Source organism: Haliotis cracherodii, unplaced genomic scaffold, assembly GCF_022045235.1.
Source record: "Haliotis cracherodii isolate W230 unplaced genomic scaffold, xgHalCrac1.p SCAF_18, whole genome shotgun sequence".
NCBI classification, from domain to species: domain Eukaryota; kingdom Metazoa; phylum Mollusca; class Gastropoda; order Lepetellida; family Haliotidae; genus Haliotis; species Haliotis cracherodii.
The window spans coordinates 6,502,458-6,519,693 of NW_027266273.1; the positions used below are offsets into that span (position 1 = coordinate 6,502,458).

The 17,236-nt window shown below is 43.8% G+C and overlaps 1 protein-coding gene across 1 annotated transcript in view; it reads right to left on the bottom strand.

Annotated features, from left to right (window-relative positions):
* The window catches only part of LOC139465712 (uncharacterized), a 154,746-nt gene that overhangs the window by 38,984 nt on the left and 98,526 nt on the right, over nucleotides 1–17,236 (bottom strand). Inside the window, exons 76-95 of the mRNA XM_071247531.1 lie at nucleotides 16,289–16,510; nucleotides 15,726–15,836; nucleotides 14,229–14,462; nucleotides 13,507–13,632; nucleotides 12,832–12,993; nucleotides 12,324–12,459; nucleotides 11,697–11,847; nucleotides 11,054–11,234; nucleotides 10,304–10,426; nucleotides 8,858–9,074; nucleotides 7,930–8,108; nucleotides 7,080–7,259; nucleotides 6,175–6,347; nucleotides 5,558–5,735; nucleotides 4,636–4,773; nucleotides 3,977–4,132; nucleotides 3,113–3,361; nucleotides 2,358–2,510; nucleotides 1,296–1,490; nucleotides 47–549 (exon numbers count right to left, since the gene is read on the bottom strand). Coding sequence (XP_071103632.1) covers nucleotides 47–549; nucleotides 1,296–1,490; nucleotides 2,358–2,510; nucleotides 3,113–3,361; nucleotides 3,977–4,132; nucleotides 4,636–4,773; nucleotides 5,558–5,735; nucleotides 6,175–6,347; nucleotides 7,080–7,259; nucleotides 7,930–8,108; nucleotides 8,858–9,074; nucleotides 10,304–10,426; nucleotides 11,054–11,234; nucleotides 11,697–11,847; nucleotides 12,324–12,459; nucleotides 12,832–12,993; nucleotides 13,507–13,632; nucleotides 14,229–14,462; nucleotides 15,726–15,836; nucleotides 16,289–16,510 — 3,767 coding nt within the window. The remainder of the gene's footprint in view (nucleotides 1–46; nucleotides 550–1,295; nucleotides 1,491–2,357; nucleotides 2,511–3,112; nucleotides 3,362–3,976; nucleotides 4,133–4,635; nucleotides 4,774–5,557; nucleotides 5,736–6,174; nucleotides 6,348–7,079; nucleotides 7,260–7,929; nucleotides 8,109–8,857; nucleotides 9,075–10,303; nucleotides 10,427–11,053; nucleotides 11,235–11,696; nucleotides 11,848–12,323; nucleotides 12,460–12,831; nucleotides 12,994–13,506; nucleotides 13,633–14,228; nucleotides 14,463–15,725; nucleotides 15,837–16,288; nucleotides 16,511–17,236) is intronic.

Consider the following 17,236-nt stretch of genomic DNA (forward strand, 5'->3'; position numbering starts at 1 on the left):
GTGCCTGACAAAAGCTTCAATGTAACTGATTTCAAAGTCAACCTACCTGTGCCTCATAGGAGCCATTTATACAGTACCATCCCCCATTGCAGTCATTGGTTGGGTAGGCATTGCCGTCTCCCGCACAGTACTTGCCCGGAGTGCAGGGGACGCAGGAAGCGATGGTCTGCTGTGTGGTGAGGTTGTTCATGGACCCTGGGGGGCAGGGGTACTGCTTCGGATCAGTGGTGTTCTTCTCACAGTAGTACCCAGAAGGACAGACAAATGGCAGATAGTCTGTCGTGTTAGCCAAGCAGTAGTACCCTGCAGGACAGATCTTACAATCCATCTGATTGGGTAAATCGTTGTAGGATCCTGGTGGACAGCCAATGGGGTACTCTGTACCTAATGGGCAGTAGTGTCCTGTTGGACAGATGTGTCCTATGATTGGATGGACAGTTGTGCTTGGGCACTGGTTCTCATCAAGCATGACAGGATCTGCCTTGTCCACTCCGGACACGCAGTAGTACCCAGGACTACACTGTCCGGATGGGGTGGTCAGATTGGAACCTGTATGGACAAACAATGGTCATAGTCATGTACACTCAACATCCAAACAAATGTTATTATCACTGTGAGAGTGTGGCTGGTTTAATGTTGCTTTTAGCACCATTTCAGTTATATCACTCCATGTTGGTTTGATGTGGGAGGAAATCCTGAAGTGACGCAGGTCTTAGATGTTTTATACCACTTTGGTGAAACCCTTGAGTATGGGTATGGTGCTGATAATGTTAGAAACATAATCAGGGTAAGCAAGGATTCAAACCCATGATCACAGTGAATTCAAGTGCCTTGGACAACTGGACAACCATTGCCCCAATCAGTCAGGGAAGAATGCCCTATGTTTTTGCAAATTGCACTTTATCATAATGGTAAGTTGTGAAACTAACAGCAGAATAAATAAGATATTTTGTATGCGATGGAATCAGATTGTGCATCATTCCACATTTGGTGAAGTGAAGTGAACAGGTGACGTAAAATGTCAGAATCTAATTGTGTGCTTCACCCATTTCTGAGGACATATAAATGTGCTAGCTCATGACAACAACATAAAGAACATTCATCTTAAGATAATGAGCAAGAATAGTTTTAAACCATTTTTAGCAATATTCCAGCAATATCATGGAGGGAGGACATGGAAATTGGGGTTCAAACATTGTACCCATGTGTGGTATCTAACATGATCCTCCATGGCATGCAACCACCTTATTCACAAGGAAACCCAAACATCTTAACACTGCAGGCTGAGGTCGTACCTTGGCAGTACTGGCCCCCAGTACAGGGGGTGCACTCAGCAGCCTCCTTCAGGCCAGTCACGCTGCTGTAGGTGCCGGCGGGGCAAGACTGCCAGTCGTGACCTGTCCCATTCGGACAGAAGAATCCCTCAGGGCAGGGGTGTTTGGAGGAGCCTGCATCTCCTGCCACTGTCAACTCTGGGATGCAGTAATACCCTGGAAAAAACAACATCAGTGTCAGATAAATGAAAGGTCACATTCCAATTCCAAAAATAGTGTTATGACAAATGACATTCCACTTTATCTCCTTGCAACATTCCAAGTAACTGGCCACGAGTGATGAAGAGACACTGATTTGAGGTCAAGACATTCCTTTCAAACATGGAGTGAGTGAGTGAGTGAGTGAGTGAGTGAGTGAGTGAGTGAGTGAGTTATTACGCAGCTTTCAGCAATGTTCCAACAATATCATGGCGGGGGACACCAGAGATGGGCTTCACACATTGTACCCATGTCAGGAATTGAACCCGGGTCTTCAACGTGACAAGCGAACGCTTTAATCACTAGGCTACCCGACCACCCCTTTAAACATGGAAAGACAGGCCAAAGGAAACAAACATTCCTAGCAGTTGTCATGTGAAGGCGTTTTGATGTGGGGAAGATTCAAACTGTGTATTTAACGTATTGAGTGATGGTACGGACCACTGGGTAACTGTTGGGAGAGATATGAACCAACAATCTCAAAATTCTGCCAGCAAAAAATATTTCCAGGTGAAAGAAAGGACCAGCAAAGTACACAGTTTGAATGGTTGGTAAATACCTGTGTGTAAAGAGGGGGTACACAATATTTCAACCTCCATTCAGACAGACAGGCTTTATTTCAGTTTACCAGCCAGTGGGAATATCAACATAAATGTTAGGACATGCTTTAGCATCACTGCATAGCTATGGTTGTAACAGGTAGTACATTATAACATACACTTTACACTTGAGGCTTTCATATTTTTTATCACCCAATATGTTGCTGTTGTTGAAAAAGTTAAATCATTTTTAGCAAATGAAAATGTTTGATGAAATAATGCTCACCTTCTGGACATGGCCGACACTCAGATGCACCATCATAATCCACAAAGAAGCCAGCGGGGCAGTCTTGAGGGGCTGCACTGCCCAGAGGGCACTGCTTGGCTGCAGGACAGATGATCTGTGTCTCCACGCTCGACCCAGCAGGGCAGTAGTAGCCTGTACAAATAGGGTTTTTTTTCATATGAAGTTTGCACTTTCCTATATTCAAATTATTTGATTGTTCCTTGTAAATAATTAAGTCTGGACCAGACAATCCAGTGACTGATATTTTGTGCAATGATCCATGTGATCAGCCAAGTCACAGAGCCTGATCATCAGATTCATAAAGTCGCCTCTTATGACCGACACAGGTTCCTGAGGACCCATTCTTACTGTCATAAGAACTGCAGCACCACAACTGTTACCCACTTTTATTGCCTTGTAGAGTTTGTATGTTTGTTGTTTAACACCGCACACAGCAATATTCCAGCTATATGACGACTGTCTGTAAATAATCAAGTATGGACCAGACAATCCAGTGATTGATGTCATTGCCTCTTACGACAAGCTTAGTCGCCTTTTACGGCAAGCATGGTTTGCTGAAGACCCGATCTAACCCGGATCTTTACAGGTCCTTGTAAGTGAAGACATTGTGACACACGTAGAACAATTAAACCTTGTTGTTTGTCAAGAATTTACTCAAAATTTTGTTAAACCATTAATTTTCCCCATTATCTTTACATAATACTATCACTGGTCTTGACTTGTGCGATACTGACCTTCCTTGCAAGGACCACTGAGGGCCGTCAGCCCAAAGCCGTTACAGTAGTAGCCTGGAAGGCAGGGGGTACATTCACTCTCATACGCCAGGCCAGTCTGGTTGGAGTAGGTCCCATTGGGGCACTGAACAGGGTAGTGAGTGCCGAGGCCACAATAGTGGCCCTCGATACATACGAGCTCTGTGGCAACCTCCGACCCTGTGGGGCAGTAGTATTTCTCGTTGCATAGGCCGCTTGGAGCAGACAGTCCTGAAATCAAAGTATCTTTAGCAACAAGAAGAACAATTTCAGGGATAAATGGGATGGATGACTAGTGACTTCCAACATTAAGCTATATTGTGTTCCATTTATCACCATCTATAGTGCAAGTTTTTGGTACCTAGAATGAAGGGGTACGAAAGGGAATCTGGGATGAAGATATCACATTTTCTTCAAGCTGTTCAGGTTCCATTGGTGATGCCAACTGGTATGAGAAAGCAAGCCTGACAAAATGTGGACATACAACCACAACAACCATGTTTTACTGTGTCTCTTCTAGGGCTGCAAGAACAGCAAAGTGTGCAATGTCTATCATTTGCCATTACTGTATTCAACCTAATAAACACCCCAAACCGTGTGTGCCTCCTCAACTCTCCTCATCCTATGTTAAAAGCAAGGGGATGCACCTTAGCAACTTTTGTGTCAACCTCTATCATTTGTTTCATCCACATCTTAATACTAGTAACCTGGGTAGTGTGCACCCCACTCTTGAGAAATCTGGGACCTGTCGCTGTCCTGGTAATGATGATGCTAAGACATGTATATTTGTGAGTGACACCATGCTCCAGACACTGCCTGGCAGGCTACTTTGTTTGCCTACAGCACCTGTTTGGTTGCAGTAGGATCCTCCAGTACAGTTGACACACTGGTCCTCCCTGAAGATGTTGGTGTTTGGGTTGTAGGTCCTCTGAGGACACGGCAGGGGGTCGTCAGTTCCCTGGGGACAGAAGTAGCCAGTCGGACAGATGTCTGCCTGGACTCCTGGTGGAGGACAACAGTATGGTATTAAATAAAGGTCAGTGCTATAGCAACAAGCGTTAATGTTATTGTACTATTGTTCAAAGTCATGGTAAAAAGATCAATCAGTACTGCTCAATGATAAGCTAAATCAACTCTATTACAACCAGGAACATCTGACAATGCCTTCCCTCAAACATCAAAAGACATGGTATATGCAGGCACTGATTAGCTTGATTAGCTTATTGATTAGCTTGAAACTTTTATACCCCAGTCTCCTTCACTCTTCAAAAACGTTAAGCCTTTAGGTATGTAAAGCTTGTCACACAAGGCCTGTATACCTTGACTAGGAGTTGTTGCTTTCCCTCAAACATCAAAAGACATGGTGTATACAGGCACTGACAGTGATTTTAATACATAGTTTCAAATGAATTGATTAGCTTGAAACCTTTATACCCCAGTCTCCTTCACTCTTAAAAAACGTTATGCCTTTAGATATGTAAAGCTAGTCACACAATGCTGCATACCTTGACTAGGAGTTGTTGATGTTGCACCTTCTCGGCAGAAGTAGCCGTCATCACAAGGCCTGATGGGGTAGGTGAGGCCTTCCATGTCACATGCCATTCCACCGACACACACCGAGCATTCACTCACGTTGGTGAGGCCTGAAATGCCAACAAACACTTTTCAGCGATGTTCTGATAAGACCCTTCAGCACAGCTCTAACCAAGGCCCCACAGCACAGCTCTAACCAAGGCCCCACAGCACAGCTCTAACCAAGGCCCCGCAGCACAGCTCTAAAAAAGGCCCTTGTTCTGGCATAAGTCTTCAGCACAGTTCTAACCAAGGCCCCACTGCACAGCTCTAATATAGCCCTTGTTCTGGCATAAGTCTTCAGCACAGTACTAACAAAGGCCCCACTGCACAGCTCTAATATACCCTTGTTCTGGCATAAGTCTTCAGCACAGATCTAACCAAGGCCTGCCCCATAGCTCAGCTCTAATATAGCCCTTCAGCAATGTTCTAGCATAAGACTTCAGCACAGCTCTAACCAAGGCCTGCCCCATAGCTCAGCTCTAATATAGCCCTTCAGCAATGTTCTAGCATAAGACTTCAGCACAGCTCTAACCAAACCCTTCAGCTATGCTCTTACCTTATACCTTCAGCTATGCTATAACTGTAGCCCTTCAGTTATGCTATAACTGTAGCCCTTCAGCTATGCTATAACTATATCCCTTCAGCTATGCTATAACTATATCCCTTCAGCTATGTTATAACTGTAGCCCTTCAGCTATGTTATAACTGTAGCCCTTCAGCGATGCTGCACCTAAAGCATTTTGTTACCCAAAATTGGACTGCTACAATTTACTTGAACAGGGTAAGTTTCTGCTGTCATCAAACTGAGTGAACATAATCGTACATAGAATGACCTGCCGTCAGTGACATTACCTGTCCTGTTGTTGTATGTTCCCAGTGGACACGGATACTGGTCAGCATACTGTGTGCCGTTAGGGCAGTAGTAGCCCTCTGGGCAGATTGTTCCATCGTACCTGACCACGGGGCCTGCAGTGGCATTGCAGTAGAAGCCGGCAGGGCACACCTTACAGTCTGTCTGCTGGGGCAGATCCTACAGGAACATAGTGGGTAGAACAATGAGCATGGCAGGTAGAACAATGGTTGTAACAGGTAGAACAGTGGTAAAAACAGGTGGAACAATATGCAGGGGCAAGGAGACCAATAGGTTCCATTACAATAAGTATCAGTGAGACATATTTGGAAATTTAAGAAATTGTTTTAAAAAGGTACCGAAGGTTGTTTTTTAAACTAAAAAAATGTTTGGAGACAAATAATACCATATCAGATAACATTCTTATTCTTATTGGCGGCCTTTAATGGGTTTCAATATGTAAATAAAAGCTATAAAAGTCATTCAATAATAATCATAAAAAATCTTTGCTAAAAGCAGAGTCCATTCTGGCTATATTAAAAGTAACATCAATCTTTCAAGTGAAGGATGATTAAGGACAGGTGTGACAGCAAGGCAAGGTGATGTGCTGATTGTGTACCTGGTAGGATCCGGCAGGGCAGGCAACGGCAGCCTCTTTGCCGCCCACACAGTAGTAGCCGGGTTGGCAGGAGTTGTTGCCGGGCGTCGCCACGATCGCCCCTGCTGGGCAGTAGAAGCCAGGGGCACAGTCCCCATTTGGTGTTTCTAGCCCTTCCTGTTCACAGTACTTGCCTGCAGAGAACATGGGAGAGACATGATGGGCCAATGGTGAGCTGCAGAAACTCAGTGGAATGCTTAATTGGTTGGTTGGTTGGTTTGTTGTTTAACGCCGCACTCAGCAATATGCCAGCTATATGACGGCGGTCTGTAAATAATCGAGTCTGGACCAGACAATCCAGTGATTGATATCATGAGCATTGATCCATGCAATTGGGATCGATGACATGCATCAACCAAATCAGCGAGCCTGACCACCCGATCCCGTTAGTCGCCTTTTACGACAAGCATAGTCACCTTTTACGGCAAGCATGGGTTGCTGAAGACCTATTCTACCCCGGAATCTTCACGGGTCGTGGAATGCTTAAACATGGGAACATGGAGTCCAATAATAACTGGTTGTCAAAAATGATTTTGAGACCTATAAATTACGTTTGTGAATTCACACTGGACTCACAATGACAGTTGTGGAATGCGTGACTAACACTTGGTAATATCCTAGGTCATTTCTACATCTGTAGTCGCAAATAAAGGTCAAGTACTTGAATGGTAAGGTGAGCAAGGAAAGTTCTATTTCTATTTTTCTCTTGAAATGAGAAACTGCAGTCACAAAAAGTTTTTTTATTTAAGACACTGACTTAGCAGCAAAATTATGCCTTAACCTCACAAAAATAGTAATTAAATCTTTAATGAAATTCCAATAGTAGCTGAGGTTCCAAAGACTATAATATCCAATGACCATCTCACCTGGTGTGCAGATCTTGCAGGCGGAAGGGTCACTGTTTCGTGTGCTGTCCAGGTAGTAGCCTATCGGACATGGTACAGGCCCAGGGCTTCCCACGGGACAGTAGTGGCCCATGGGGCAGATATCTCCAGTCACTCCATCCGTGGGGCGGTAGAACTCTGCTGCCTGGATGCAGTAGTACCCTGGGGTGGTAGAACATAGCAGCCAGCATGAGACACTTGTCAACCATATCAACGCTATGTACACCATTCAGTATTTAGCATACGTACAAATATCAGGTCCAATATTACTTATTTACAATAGGTTTGTTTGTATGTTTTCTGTTGTTTAACGCTGCACTGAGCAATATTACAGCTATATGACGGTGGTCTGTAAATAATCAAATTTGGACCAGACAATCAAGTCATTGATATCATGAGCATCATTCAACGCAATTGGGATCAATGACATGCATCAAAGTCAGCTTGCCTGACCACCCGATCCCGTTAGTCGACAAACATAATCGGTAAATTTCAAGGAGATTTTAATGGAAGTACAGAGAAACATTCTGGTTAAAAAATATGTATATCATAAGTATACACATCCAAAAACAATCATTTTAATCATTTGTCTGATGCTGTTTGAACAGTTTGGTCCTTCACATATACAAAATTCATCAGATCAGGCACAACAAAGGGATGCAACTCATTCTGATAAAGAATAGACACCATTGTTTACTATTAAGTATCAGCCAAGATTATAGACAACCGTTATACGTCTAAATCACACAAAATAATTTCCCTACATTTTCTTGAGGGCATTCAGGAAATGACATGCTCTGTCATGTGACCAGGAAGGGAGAGCCCCACCCACCTTGTGTACAGTTTCCTGTGGGTGCTCCCAGTCTCTCCTGCTGACAGTACTTGCCGCCATCACAGAGAGTATAGTTGACGCTTCCCTCAGGGCAATACTGGCCACGTAGACACTTCCCGCCCTGAGCTGGGTCAGTTGGCTTAGTCTGGACAGCGCCACCAAGGCAGAACCATCCGACACTAGGACAAAACGATGGAGAATGAAGGGAGGAGAAGGCTATGAGTGAGTGACTAAGTATGACTATATGCTGCTTTCAGCAATAAACAAGCAATATCATGGTAGGGGACACTTGAGTGAGTGAGTGAGTATGGTTTTACGCCGCTTTTGGCAATATTCCAGCAATATCACGGCGGGGGACACCAGAAATGGGCTTTTACACATGTTGGGAATCGAACCCGGGTCTTCGGCATGACGAGCGAAAGCTTTAACCATTTGGCTACCCGCCCCGCCCCTGGGGACACTTGAAATGGGCTTCATACATTGTACCTATATGGAAAATTGTGTGGGCCTTTGGTGACACAAGTGGATGCTTTAACATCAAGGCAACCCCACCGCTCCGGGTGCAGGAAGCAAACTTTTCATTATTACACATGAGACTTACAAAAGGATTTGGGGCAAAACCAATTTTTTACCCATTTGGCAAATCTTTATTGAGTTGTGTTCTCAACACTTTGAACCATACTTGAAGTTTATCATGTCATATCGTCTCAAAGGGGAAAGATTATTCAGTTTTATCTACAACACTCATGAGCACGGATATGGTGTTGACAAGACAATTAAGGGCATTTTGGGATTTAAACCCACAGCAGCAGATCCTGATGCAAAAAGAAATTTGGTGCCTTTGCCACATTACCCAAGGAAAATTCATTATTTTATCTTTCTTGGGCTTCCTTTATTAGTTGAACTAAGCTGACAAAAGGGTGACTACCTGCACTGGCCAGTAGGGGCAGATAACCCTTCTGTCTGACAGTAGAAACCAGCTGTGCAAGGGAGACAAGCAGAGGCATTGGTGGAGGAGTTGTCTGGATTGAACGTTCCAACTGGACACTTGTTTTCATCCTTGCGCATGGTTCCTGCAGGGCAGTAATGACCCATGGGGCATGGTTGGTTCTGGTAGTCTGAGGAGTTGGACACACAGTAGAAACCTGGCAACACATTGGAAATGTTTAACTTTGTGAAACAAGTATGATTTCATCCAATTTGGTAACAATTGATCAATGGTTTCTGCAGTGATGATTAGTAAGCGAGTCAAAATCAGGTAAGGGAATCTGACCTGGCACAACCCCCTCCATCTCTCCTCAACTAGGTTGTCTCCATCCCAACCCTAACCATTTCCCGAACAACCCTAACCATTTCCTGACAGACTTCACATGTATTGTGTCTCTCCTCATTTTGACATGTCCCTCTCCCCCTCCCCTGCAGGACAGACTTTACAGGTGCTCTGCCTCTCTTCATCTATATATGTCCCCCACATCACCCCCACAGGACAGACTTTACAGGTGCTCTGCCTCTCCTCATCTATATATGTTCCCCCACAGGACAGACTTTACAGGTGCTCTGCCTCTCCTCATCTATATATGTTCCCCCACAGGACAGACTTTACAGGTGCTCTGCCTCTCCTCATCTATATATGTTCCCCCACAGGACAGACTTTACAGGTGCTCTGCCTCTCCTCATCTATATATGTTCCCTCACATCACCCCCACCCCTCACCTGCAGGACAGACTTTACGGGTGCTCTGTCTCTCCTCATCTTTATATGTCCCCCCCATCTCTCCCAACCCTCACCTGCAGGACAGACTTTACAGGTGCTCTGCCTCTCCTCATCTATATATGTTCCCCCACATCACCCCAACCCTCACCTGCAGGACAGACTTTACAGGTGCTCTGCCTCTCCTCATCTTTATATGTCCCCCCCCATCTCTCCCAACCCTCACCTGCAGGACAGACTTTACAGGTGCTCTGCCTCTCCTCATCTATATATGTTCCCCCACATCACCCCAACCCTCACCTGCAGGACAGACTTTACAGGTGCTCTGCCTCTCCTCATCTATATATGTTCCCCCACATCACCCCAACCCTCACCTGCAGGACAGACTTTACGGGTGCTCTGCCTCTCCTCATCTATATATGTTCCCCCACATCACCCCAACCCTCACCTGCAGGACAGACTTTATGGGTGCTCTGCCTCTCCTCATCTATATATGTCCTATGTCCCCCCACATCTCTCCCAACTCTCACCTGCAGGACAGACTTTACAGGTGCTCTGTCTCTCCTCATCTTGATATGTCCCCCCCCCCCACCCCTCACCTGCAGGACAGACTTTACAGGTGCTCTGTCTCTCCTCATCTTGATATGTCCCCCCCACCCCTCACCTGCAGGACAGACTTTACAGGTGCTCTGCCTCTCCTCATCCTGGTATGTTCCTGCAGCACATCCTACAGGCTGTTCACTTCCCTCGGGACACATGTAGCCAATGGGACAGACATCTCCATAACCTGCACACAAAATACACTCGGGTGTCAAACATGCAGTTTTTTACCTAACATATAAAGGTCTTTCTTTTAATAAATTTACAACTATTATTGCTTGTAAAAATATTACCTGCTTATATTTCTTCAGAGAGACATAATAGATGAGTTTAGGTTGAAAACAAGAATGCTCTAATAACAAATATGTTAAACAAGTAATTCCATTTCGGATTCTTATGAAACCTGAAATGATCTGATTGCTTTGTCTTAAATAGACATAGAACCCTGCCAAAATGCCTGGGTCTTTTGTAAGAGTGAGTAAGTATGGTTTTATGCTGATTTAAGCAACATTTCAGAAATATCAAGGCAGGGGACACCCAAAATGGGCTTCAAGTACCCTTGTGGGGAAACAAACCTGTGTCTTCACTGTGAAAAGTGAATGCTTTAACCACATGGCTACCCAAACACCCTTATAGAAGTGGATGGTGCACTACAGGCAAAGTATAAAGTCATACACTATTGTTCCATTTCAAGTCTGCAAAATATTGAATCAGACAATACCTATATGACAAACCCATATGCTTATGAACCCACACCCTAATCACGTAAATGTCATTCAACAACATGGACAGATAGCACTATGTCACATGGTACCTGTGTGTCCACCAATCAGAGGACAGGATGCTGGGTACGAACTGTTGGTTGCAGCATTGTCCGGATTTGGTCGGTCCACGCCTGACTGACAGTAATAGCCTGCGGAGCAGAGGCCGGTGACATTGGTGTGCCCCTCCATGGAGCAGTAGTGGCCGCCGTCACAGTCCTTGCACTGGCTCACCTGAATGGGAACACAAACACTGATCAGTTCACTTTAACAAAAACACAGTACCCAGGGTCTGTAGCTCACCTGAATCCATGTGGAATATTTGCAACATAAGGACTGACAGACTGGTGCTAATTTAACTCGCTTGAACTTTCAAGTTCAAAAGTGCTAAAGCAATGAGATTGGAAAATGTTACCTCATACTGATTACAATTCAATATCAGTTCAGTTTGGAAAAAATCAGAACTAAAATAATATTTGTCCTTCATACTGCAACATCATAAACACTCCATTATTTAGGTTGTTCACCCATTAAAGAATTAATCATTAACCATTTTAATTTTTTAATTTTAAATTCCTAATCCGTGCATTAATCTAAAGAGACAATTTAACCAAAAATCCATTACGATGTTATCAGAGGCCCAATTAATGAAACATTTCCTTCAGACAGATGTCAAACTCCTGGCTGGTGACCCACCATGTACAGCTTCGTCTGAGTGCTGTATGTGCCCATGGGGCAGGGCTTCCAGTCAAGACCTGTCCCAGATGGGCAGTAGTACCCAGGGGGACAGTCGAAGTGCCCGGATGTCGGCACGCCTGCAGTCACATTCTCCGGAAGGCAGAAGAAACTGGAAACATGTATAGTTATTATCAAGATCATTGTAAAAATAAATGAAATTGTTATAACCTAGCCCTCCGACTAGAGACAAAACCAGAGGCGTTGGGGAGAGACTTTTATTTTGCCGCCAACATGGCCGGTCCATACGTCATAGCCGTGTGACAGCACGTGCGGACTACCTTCACAGGCACGTGAGGTATCCATACACGTTACTCTCACAGTACATAGCTCTAGGGCACGTTGGGTAATATAGTACTCATCAAGATATTACAGAAATATACATATAATAAACATGAAAAGCATAACAAAACGTATGTCAAAGGGTCTTCACCTTGCCATGTTTTATTGTTGTTATTAAGTTCTGAATGTTACATGATATCATCCATGCATGCATGATTGTTGGAAAATTCTCTCAATCAACAATTACATTTGAAAATGTTGCCTAGACACAAAGTGGTAACACCCCATCCCAGCCCTAGCTCTCACCCATCTGGGCAAATGTCACAGATCCACAGTCCTGTCCTGTTGGTGAAGTATCCTGGTTGGCAGGACCTGGGTTCATCGGATCCTGTGGGGCAGTGGAGGCCGATGGGGCAGATAACTGCTGTAGGCATGGTCGAACCTGTTACAAAGGAAGTAGCAACTTAACACCTAATCCATCATCTGTGCTCTCAGCCAAGGAAACATCATCAATATCCAAAGTTGAAAAACAATTGATATTTTTCGTTCTAAATAATATATTAGGAAAAAAGAATACAAATTACTGATACAATGATATGCAATTTTTCACAAACCAACGAAAAAAAGTGCATACATCTAATAAAAGGAGCAAAAAGTAGCCCCAAAGCATTGTCACAAACAACAAAGTAGTAGTCATCCACAAAAGGTTTCATGTCCAATTGTTCTTCAAACTTTATTATTTTTCAATATTTGGGCAACAATTTTGTCTCGTTGAAGTGTATTTTGCAGTCCTAGAGTTATGAAAGAGACCCACCTGTTGGGCAGTAGTAGCCCTGGGTGCAGTTTCCCTCCTCCGCGGTGAGGCCGGCACTCTGACAGTAGTACCCTGCCATACAGTCCGTGCAGTTCTCCATTGTGCTCAGCCCTGTGGTGTTGGAGAACGTACCCGTGGGGCACTTCTCTGGTGTGTGTGTGCCTGAATATAATGGGTGGAAACTTACTTCCATATGCACCAAATTTAGTACAGAAAGTGAGTGAGTGAGTGAGTGAGTATGTTTTTACGCCGCTTTTAGCAATATTCCAGCAATATCACGACGTGGGACACCAGAATGGGCTTCACACATTGTACCAATGTCGGGAATCGAACCCGGGTTTTCGGTATGATGAGCGAACGCTTTAACCACTAGGCTACCCAACCACCCCTTGTACAGATAGAAAATCATCACGTCATTATGATTAGGCCTTTAGCCAAATAAAGCCATGACATCGGCATTGTGGTAAGTAACATAATAGCTTTTGTGATATAATAGTTTCAGTAGTATGGCACTAGTGTTTGCAGTCCGTCCCAATACTATCACAATTATGGAACAACTGTTCCAATAGTATAGCAACAGTGTCTGAATATGTATTTTGAACCTGGCTGATGACGACATCCTGCAGAAAAGTCACATTTACATGGAGAGTTAAAATTGTTGTTGTTGAATCTCACCTTCTGGACAGTACCGTCCCGCTGTGCAGATATCAGGGGCCTTGTTGTCGGAGCCAGACACACAGTAGAAGCCTGGAGAACACTTGCCTGTGGGTTCTGTCAGCCCAGAGATCTCACAGTACCAGCCTGAAACAGACCACTCACATGACAGACCTTCATCGATACATGGGCCTAAAGACTGTAGAAGACCTGTGTGTTGTCATCAAAACAATTTTATGCTGCTTTTTAGCAATATTCCAGCAATATCACGGCATACGGCGTACACATTGTACCCATGTCGGGAATTGAACCCAGGTCTTCGGCGTGACGAGTGAACGCTTTAACCAGCTACAACACGAGAAGGATTTTCATGAATACTTGTTGATGGTCTCTTTGACAGTTTATGGCTATTAGACAACCTGAATGAACTAGTGATGGTTTACTGTCTCTAAACATGTTACACAGAGAGACAGATTCACACACACACACACACACATGCATAGAGACAGACAGACCTAGACACACAGACAGACAGACACAAACACACGGATGGACACAGAGACAGGCAGACAGACAATCAAGATTGCAACTGAAGCAAACAGTTTAAAATGTGACCAACAATATTTCACAACAAAGATCATGGATCTGCCTGCTTCAATGTTATAGAAAGTGGACATGAACAGTGGATCATGGATCAACATTTTACAAAGAAATGATGAAATGTTTTGAAAACCTATTCTTGCCTTTTGTACAGGGCGTGCAATCGGTGACGTTCATCAGCTGTGTGTTGTTGGAGTATGTCCCTGGAGGACACTTGATGGGTTCTGTGGTCTGCTCAGGGCAGTAGTGACCAACTGGGCAGCGGTCCGCATCAATACCCTGTGTTGGAGCTGCGGTCATACTTCCTGTGCGGCAGTAGTACCCCGCAGTACACGGGAGGGATGGGTACACTGTCCCCGCTGGGCAGTAGTATCCACCTAAACAGATGGAAATGAATGAGTTAGGAAGGGAACTGACTTGGTTGATCGATGCTCATGATGTCAATCACTGGATTGTCTGGTCCAGGCTTGATTATTCACAGACTGCTGTCATATACTTGGAATATTTCTGAATCCGGCGTTAAACAACAAACAACAAAATACAAATAAAAACAAGATCCTGTTATGTCAATACATAGTGTTAAAGCTATTCATATTGTGCAGTCTAGTTACTGAGACTGGAGGAACCAACATCAAATAGGTCAATATGAAATATTGTTACTGAGACTGAAGGAACCAACATCAAATAGGTCAATATGAAACATAATTACCGAGACCGGAAGAAACAACATCAAATAGGTCAATACGAAATATAGTTACCGAGACAGGAGGAACCAACATCAAATAGGTCAATATGATATATAGTTACCGAGACAGGAGGAACCAACATCAAATAGGTCAATATGATATATAGTTACTGAGACAGGAGGAACCAACATCAAATAGGTCAATATGAAACATACTTACCGAGACCGGAAGAACCAACATCAAATAGGTCAATATGATATATAGTTACCGAGAAAGGAGGAACCAACATCAAATAGGTCAATATGATATATAGTTACTGAGACAGGAGGAACCAACATCAAATAGGTCAATATGAAACATAGTTACCGAGACCGGAAGAACCAACATCAAATAGGTCAATATGAAATATAGTTACCGAGACAGGAGGAACCAACATCAAATAGGTCAATATGATATATAGTTACTGAGACAGGAGGAACCAACATCAAATATGTCAATATGAAACATAGTTACCGAGACCGGAAGAACCAACATCAAATAGGTCAATATGAAATATAGTTACCGAGACAGGAGGAACCAACATAAAGTAGGTCAATATTATAAATAGTTACCGAGACAGGAGGAACCAACATCAAATAGGTCAATATGAAATATAGTTACCGAGACAGGAGGTACCAACATCAAGTAGGTCAATATGAAATATAGTTACTGAGACAGGAGGAACCAACATCAAATAGGTCAATATGAAATATAGTTACCGAGACAGGAGGAACCAACATCAAGTGGGCCAGTATGATATATAGTTACTGAGACAGGAGGAACCAACATCAAATAGGTCAATATGATGAATAGTTACCGAGACAGGAGGAACCAACATCAAATAGGTCAATATGATGAATAGTTACCGAGACAGGAGGAACCAATATCAAGTAAGTCAATATGAAATATAGTTACCGAGACAGTAGGGGCACTCAGTGTCTGCTCTCAGTCCTGTCATGTTGTTGTAGGTGCCGCTGGGACAGGGGAACTCCGTTGCTACCTTTGTGCCGTTGGGGCAGTAGTACCCTGCAGACAAATGAGAGCATTATGTACACACAGAGTATTTACTTACACCTCCCACAGATAAATGAAGTTATCATTTCATGTTGTCTGTAAGCCACCATCAGTTTTAGCTACGCACATTGCAATTATTCCATTTCAAGTGGGCATGCTTAGTTATACTGGGGACATTTCAGTGATCTGACATATTGCCATTTGTGTTTCTGCATAAATGTTTCATGGGAGACCTAAAAAATATATTTTTTTTGTTATACATATGTTCAGATTGCAGAAGAAAATAAAAATCAATTTATATGTTGTCATGATATATTTGAGGTTATTGTCTACAAAAATCAACATCATAATTTTTTCCAAAGTTTTTAAAGTTCTATTATGAATCATATGACACATCACATGGACATGGCTTTGGTTAATATCACATAACTGAATATAACTGCCGACAAGGGTTCCTGTCCTACCTTCTGGGCAGCTGTATGGTGTGTACGATGTGATTGGTCCGACAGCATCATCACAGTAGAATCCAGCCACACATTCCTTGCAATCCCATTGGCCAGTGAGGTCCTGGTAGGTGCCAGACCTACACATGATCTGATTACTGGATCCTGTTGGGCAGTAGTACCCACCCTGGCACTCGTACACACTCGGGTTGCGGACATTCTGACCCTCAGGGCAGTAGTAGCCTGGAAATAATGGTGTCATCAAGACTTTGTCATTCATCCTTACAACTTTGGTGTTTCCCAAGCCTTCTTTACACATGTATCTCATACGAAATTATACACTAAGCCATGAAGCATCACAACTTTCAATTTACCCTCTGAATGATTATTTTAGCATCTTGTGCCATAGTCTGAAATATTTGTTGTTTCAGTCTGCAGTCACTAACAGTCAGATATTGATATGATCATTTCGATGACATATGATCAACAAAAATCATCAAGACTGACACCCTATCCAAATAAGCTGCCTCAACAGGCCATAAGATGCAGGGTACTCCAAGCTGCTCTGTCTACAGATGGTTACCTAACTGTCACATTCACCATCAGGGCCCTCCAGGCCACTCGAGTTACAGATAGTTTACCTACCTCTGCTCCAAGCTGCTCTGGCTACAGATGGATACCTACCTCTGCTCTAGGCTGCTCTGTCTACAGATGGTTACCTAACTTCACATTCACCATCAGGGCCCTCCAGGCTGCTCTCTTTACAGATAGTTTACCCCCCTCTGCTCTGGTTACAGATGGTTACCTACCTCTGTCACATTCACCATCAGGGGCCTCAAGGCTGCTCTGGTTACAGATAGTTTACCCCCTCTGCTCCAAGCTGCTCTGGTTACAGATGGTTACCTACCTCTGCTCCAAGCTGCTCTGGTTACAGATGGTTACCTACCTCTGCTCCAAGCTGCTCTGGTT